Source organism: Ischnura elegans, chromosome X (assembly GCF_921293095.1).
Source record: "Ischnura elegans chromosome X, ioIscEleg1.1, whole genome shotgun sequence".
Lineage (NCBI taxonomy): Eukaryota > Metazoa > Arthropoda > Insecta > Odonata > Coenagrionidae > Ischnura > Ischnura elegans.
In genome coordinates this window covers 111,348,012-111,353,946 of record NC_060259.1, presented here as the reverse complement: position 1 = coordinate 111,353,946, position 5,935 = coordinate 111,348,012, and the positions used below count along the sequence as shown (strand labels likewise).

At 48.6% G+C, this 5,935-nt stretch overlaps 2 protein-coding genes across 2 annotated transcripts; both read left to right on the top strand.

Annotated features, from left to right (window-relative positions):
* Positions 1 to 712: 712 nt before the first annotated feature.
* Positions 713 to 2,403, top strand: LOC124171264. Its single transcript, XM_046550405.1, has 2 exons — positions 713 to 1,240; positions 1,354 to 2,403. The coding sequence occupies exons 1-2, from the start codon at positions 713 to 715 to the stop codon at positions 2,401 to 2,403; spliced, it is 1,578 nt and encodes a 525-aa protein (XP_046406361.1).
* Positions 2,404 to 4,225: 1,822 nt separating this feature from the next.
* LOC124171263 lies at positions 4,226 to 4,882 on the top strand. Its single transcript, XM_046550404.1, has one exon. It carries the CDS (start codon positions 4,226 to 4,228, stop codon positions 4,880 to 4,882), a length of 657 nt encoding a protein of 218 aa, XP_046406360.1.
* The last annotated feature ends 1,053 nt before the right edge of the window (positions 4,883 to 5,935 follow it).

The window sequence follows — 5,935 nt, the reverse complement described above, 5'->3', positions numbered from 1 at the left end:
TCCCATCCAGCTTCCGATAAAAACGTTGCCGAGCTTTTCGGGTACATTTGCGGATTGGGAATCGTTCGGCGATCTATTTTCAGCAAAAGTGGACGGAGAACATTGATTTTCACCTGCTACAAAGTTGTAATATTTAAAGATGTGCCTAAAAGATTCTGCAGCGGAGTTTGTAAAAAACATCTCTGTTACGGACGTCAACTACAAACCGACCTGGGAGGCCCTGAAAGCCAGGTACATTAATACACGACTGTGCTTGCACACTCATCTGTCCACTCTAATGAATTTGCCAAAGATGATGAAGGAGTCAGCATCGGAATTGCGTACTTTAATTGACCGAACGATTCAGGTGGTTCGAGCGCTACAGAACCTGGGTCGTCCAGTGGCAACATGGGACGACTGGCTTGTCTTTATCACGGCTCAGCGTTTGGATAAAGAATCACGAAATTCATGGGAGTCGTACCTGACCACCAAGGACCGGTTGAGTAATCTCACACCAAATAATGAAGCGAATCCAAACTTATTTCCCAGTTTTAGGGAGCTCGTAGAGTTTCTCGAGGGTCGTATCCGTGCCTTAGAGATGATAGCTCCTCTTACGAGTTAGGACAAAGGAAGTAACACAACGCCCAAATTTCCCTCGTCTGGGGCGAAGTCTTTTCACGTTGAGACTAAGCGACTATCTTCCACATGCACCCGTAATTGTCCTATATGCTCAATGGACCACTATATAGCCGTCTGCTCCAGTTTCCTAGAAAAGACTCCTGCTGAACGAAGAGATGAGGCTCGAAAATTACACCTCTGCTTCAACTGTCTGGGTGATCATCGCTTCAAGGAGTGTAAGTCTGTTAAGCGCTGCGTCACTTGTCGTGGACGACATAATTCTTTGCTACATACAGTAACGGTTGGCAGCGATGTGTGTGCTGCTAAAGATACTGAGGCTGAACCTCAATTAAAGTCTCCTGTAGAGGCAATTGGCATAGCAGTCAACACACTCACGCCCAACGTGGCTGCTCCAATCCACTCCATAATTCTCGCTACGGCTCAGGTACTGGTCACGGGTCCTCGAGGGGTCCAAGTACAAGCTCGGGCGCTGTTAGACAACGGCTCCGAAGTATCCTTCATTACCGAGGCCTTAGCACAGCTTCTTCATTTACCCCGCCAGCGAACGCAGATTCCTCTCTCAGGAATCGGCGCAGCTGAGGCTGGCACTGCACTGAACATCGTTCAACTCTCACTGTATTCCGTTTGTTCGCTATCTTTCTGCCTTGAAGTTAAGGCATTTGTACTACCGCGGCTCACGAATCAACTACCTATAAGAGAGATAAGACAGATTTGTCTTTGTTCTCCAATCTGTAGATGGTTGACTCACTATTTTATAAGCCTGGGACCATCGACCTCATCTTTGGTGCAGATGTCTACGGACTATTACTACGCCAAGGGCTGCAAAGATCCCCTCACCGACAGATCATCGCTCAGAACACTGCTCTTGGATGGGTCATCTCGGGACCAACTGTAGCGAGCGAGTCACGGCGGGCGGGATCTACTCCAAGACGGTCTCTCGTCTCATTGCATTGCGCGGCTGTACAGAATCTGCTGGATGATCTTCAGCGATTTTGGGAAGTAGAAGAAGCTCCTCCCTCCACGAGAACTTTGCGCCCCGAGGATGAGCGATGTGAGCAGCACTTCAAGGATACTCACTTTCGTGGGTCGGACGGGAGATATATTGTTCAGCTTCCAATCGTATCACAGCTTCCTGAAACTGTAGACGAGACTCGTCGAACGGCTCTTAGTTCACTTGCGTCAACTGAGCAACAATTCGTTCGGGAGCCCGAGAAAGCCGCTGCCTACCGAGACTTCATGAAGATTTATGAGGAACTTGGGCACATGGTAAAGGTTCCAACTTCCGATTCTCAGATAAAGCGGGCTTGGTACCTACCTCATCATGCTGTCATTCATACCCCATCTTTGAAGCTTCGACTTGTGTTTGTTGCGTCTCGCCGTACTTCACAGCACTACTGTCTGAACGATTTTCTTCTATCTGGTACTCCTCTGCAAATGGACCTCGGGCTGGTGCTAATCAACTGGCGACGTCACCGCTTCGTATTTACCGCTGATATTGTAAAGGTGTGTCGTCAGATATGGGTACATTCTGCTGACCAGGACCTGCAAAGAATTGTCTGGCGACCGCATCCTAACACCCCAGCGGTGGAGTACCGGCTCACCACGGTCACATATGGCACAGCCTGCGCACCATTTTTGGCGATGCGTTCCCTTCTTCAACTCGCCGAAGATGAGGAGCACCGGTTTCCTCTGGGAGCTGCCTGCCTTCGCGAGGATTCATACGTCGATGACATCGTGTGGGAGCAGATGAATTACTCATGGCTTAAAGGATCGCCACGCTCCTAGTGAAACTGCTGGCCTGTGCAGGAATAGAACTCGACAAATGGGCTGTCAACCATCCAGTTCTTCTGCAACGACGTGCCTCACAGCGTCGTGAATGCGAGCAGGAAAAATCTATTGACTCAAAGGAACCTATAAAAACTATTGGCCTTATATGGGAGCTAACAGCTGACCTGTTTGGATTTAACCTTCGAGTAACAGAAATCCACACTATGGCTCTCACTAAAAGGACGGTGCTCGCCAAGATGACGCGTCTCTTTGACCCACTAGGCTGGGTCGCTCCAGTCACTGTCGTCGCAAAAATACTCATGCAAGATATGTGGATTTTAAAGATAAGTTGGGATACACCATTACCTACGGATATTAAGGTTCGGTGGACTAACTATTTCAATGCAATTCCTAGACTTTCGAAGCTGCAAATTGTTCGTTGGGTGCAAACGACGCCGACCTCAAGATGCGAGCTTCACGGCTTTGCAGACGCATCGGAGAGAGCATACGCTGCAGCAATTTATCTACGTGTACTTGACGACGCAAATCAATGTCGAGTATTTCTTCTCGCCGCAAAATCCAAGGTTACCCCAGTTAAAACTATAAAGATACCAAAGTTGGAGCTTTGCGGAGCCGCACTTCTTGTTCGTTTGGTCAATCATTTGCAGAAAATAAAAGCATTCTCGTCGCTACCAGTCTTCGCGTGGTCGGACAGCCAGGTAACTCTCGCCTGGCTTCGAAAGCATCCTAGTTATTGGAAAACCTTCATTGCAAATAGGGTGTCATTTATACAAACTGAGCTGCCTTCTGCTGTATGGCAGTACGTATCTTCAGAGCAGAATCCAGCTGACCTCCCAAGTCGAGGCTTAGACCCTGATGCTCTTATAAATTCATCTCCATGGTGGCGAGGACCAGAATGGCTGCTATCTACCCTGGAAAATTGGCCAAGACAACCTGAACCTGTTATTTTTCCTCAAATATTCGTCGTTCAAGCTGCATAAGAGAATGCAATATTGAAACGGTTCTCTTCGATAACCAGGCTGATTAGAGTAATGGCCTACTGCCTAATATTCATTGCACGCTGTCAACGATCACGAATTCCTAATACCAACTTTCTGTCAACTAGCGAGCTCGCTGCCGCTCGTTGCAAGGTTGCAAGGCAGCTAGCACAATCGTTTGCCTTTTCTGAGGAATTGAAATTACTACGAGCGGGCAAGCCTCTGCCCAGGCGTAATCCGCCTGAAGGGGCCTGAAGCCTTTTCTGGACGAAAACGGTATTCTTCGTGTAGGGGGTCGTCTAAAAAATTCCACTCTTTCATTTTCTGCCAAACACCCGTCCATCCTTCCGAAAAGATCCCATCTAAGCCAACTTTTAGTCCAATTTGCTCACCTTTCCTCGCTTCACGGTGGACCTACCCCTACCCTCAATATTTTACGGAGCCAGACTTGGATACGGGGGACGTGGCACTTGTTAAAAAACTCACGCGGCAGTGTGTGATATGTCATCGTGCAAATCCACGCTTCAGCTATCAGCTGATGAGCGACCTTCCTGCAACGCGGACGACACCAGCGCGCCCCTTCAGTGTAGCTGGACTCGACTACCCTGGCCCATTTTTACCTGCACACTACCAAAGGCAGAGGACATCGCTCATACAAGGGCTATGTAGTACTGTTCGTGTGCTTTGCTACACGAGCAATTCATCTGGAAGCCGTCAGGGATCTCACAACTCACTCGTTCCTGGCTGCCTATCGACGCTTTGCTGGACGTCGAGGTGTTTGCCGCTCGCTATACAGCGACAATGCAACCACTTTCCAAGGGGCCGCCAAGGAACTGCGGAGGATGTTCGGCGCAGCTTCGGATTTCTACGCCGAAGTTGCTTCAGTCCTGGCCAATGATGGAACAAGTTGGTCTTTCGTACCACCGAATTCTCCACATTTTGGTGGTCTATGGGAGGCTGGGGTAAAGTCAACGAAAAATCACCTTCTCAGAGTAGTTGGTGAACATACCCTCACGTTTGAAGAGTTCTCAACAGTTCTCATTCAAATTGAGGCCTGTCTCAACTCCCGACCTCTCCATCCATTGTCCTCTGATCCAGATGACCTAAATGCTCTGACCCCAGCCCACTTTTTAGTTGGTGGTACTTTATTTCTAATTCCAGAACCTGAGTGTCCCAATATTTCAGGTAATTGCTTATCCAGATGGCGTCTTCTTCAACGGCTGCAGCTGAACTTTTGGAAACGCTGGTCACGAGAGTACCTTCAACACCTGCAGCAGAGGACCAAATGGCGTGATCCAAAGGAAAACTTCACTGTAGGACAGCTCGTGATCGTCCGAGACGACCGCTACCCACCTTCCATGTGGCCATTGGGCCGCATAACCGAGGTTCATCCTGGACCGGATGCATTAGTTCGCGTGGTAACAGTGAAAATGGCGAATACCACGCTGCAAAGTCCGATCGTGAGACTCAGTCCGGTGCCAATACCAGCGGGACAGTAGCCGTGATACCGGCCGATCATGGCGGGCGGACTGCTCCCTGTACACTGCAGACAGTTCTTTCGTCCTTCAGACGAGGCAGGCGGAATGTTTGGGGAGTGCGTCTCCCGCCGCCTGTTTGAATGTGTGGGTGCGGTTGGCCGGCGGGCCGTTCCTGGGCGGTGAGAACATGAGGGTGGACTTCCTTTTTTTTGGCAGTCTACAGTCCGCTCTCGATGGGACAGCACGTGAAAGAAAGTGTGGAAAGAGTTTTGTAAATTCTGTATCTGTGTGCGAATAAATCATCGGGCCAATGAACAAAAACCAAAGAATGTAGGGTCGCAAAGAGTCGCTACTAAGCCTACTAAGTATTCTATCGGCAGTGATGAACATTCATTTTACTGAAATTGTTGAGTATGTGCGTAGCTGCTTCCAACCCAACGAGGTGCCGCCGCACCCCCGCTTTTCCTGCGCGCCACGGAGCCTGCGGGGCTGCCCGTGAGTGCCTGGAGAATACCCGTGACGTGTTACAACTTGCATGCTGGTCACTGTCTCGTCATTCATGCTGCACTCTCCGATTCCCTCAGTTCTGTCCACACTTTGGTCATGCGGTTCACACAAACTGGTGATATTCTCCTAGATCCTCCAATTTAAACTATATCTTTTGAATAAATAAAGTGAAAATTTTTTTGTGCTCAGTTCCTTGGAAGAATGAAATTTATTTCAAATTCGACAAAGCATAAACATTTTTCCTAGATTACAGCAGTTTAAATTTTCACTGCTTGAGGCAAAAAGGAGTGTATTGTTTTTTCTTCCCCGATAATGATGCGGTCTATCGCTCAGAAACATTTCTGGTGATCGCTAACAGTGGCGTGTGAACGATCATGGGTGTTTCCAACCACCTCCCCGTCAACTTGTTCGCTTGCACACATTCTCCCTTTCCCGTGATCGTCGCTTCTTCTCATGGTTTCCTTCAGTATTCCTCCGTTATGCACGTTTCATAGATATTTTACAACGTGCTCATGAAACGTGTTTGAATATATTTCTGGGTCGATCGGAACTTTATATGAGTCTCAT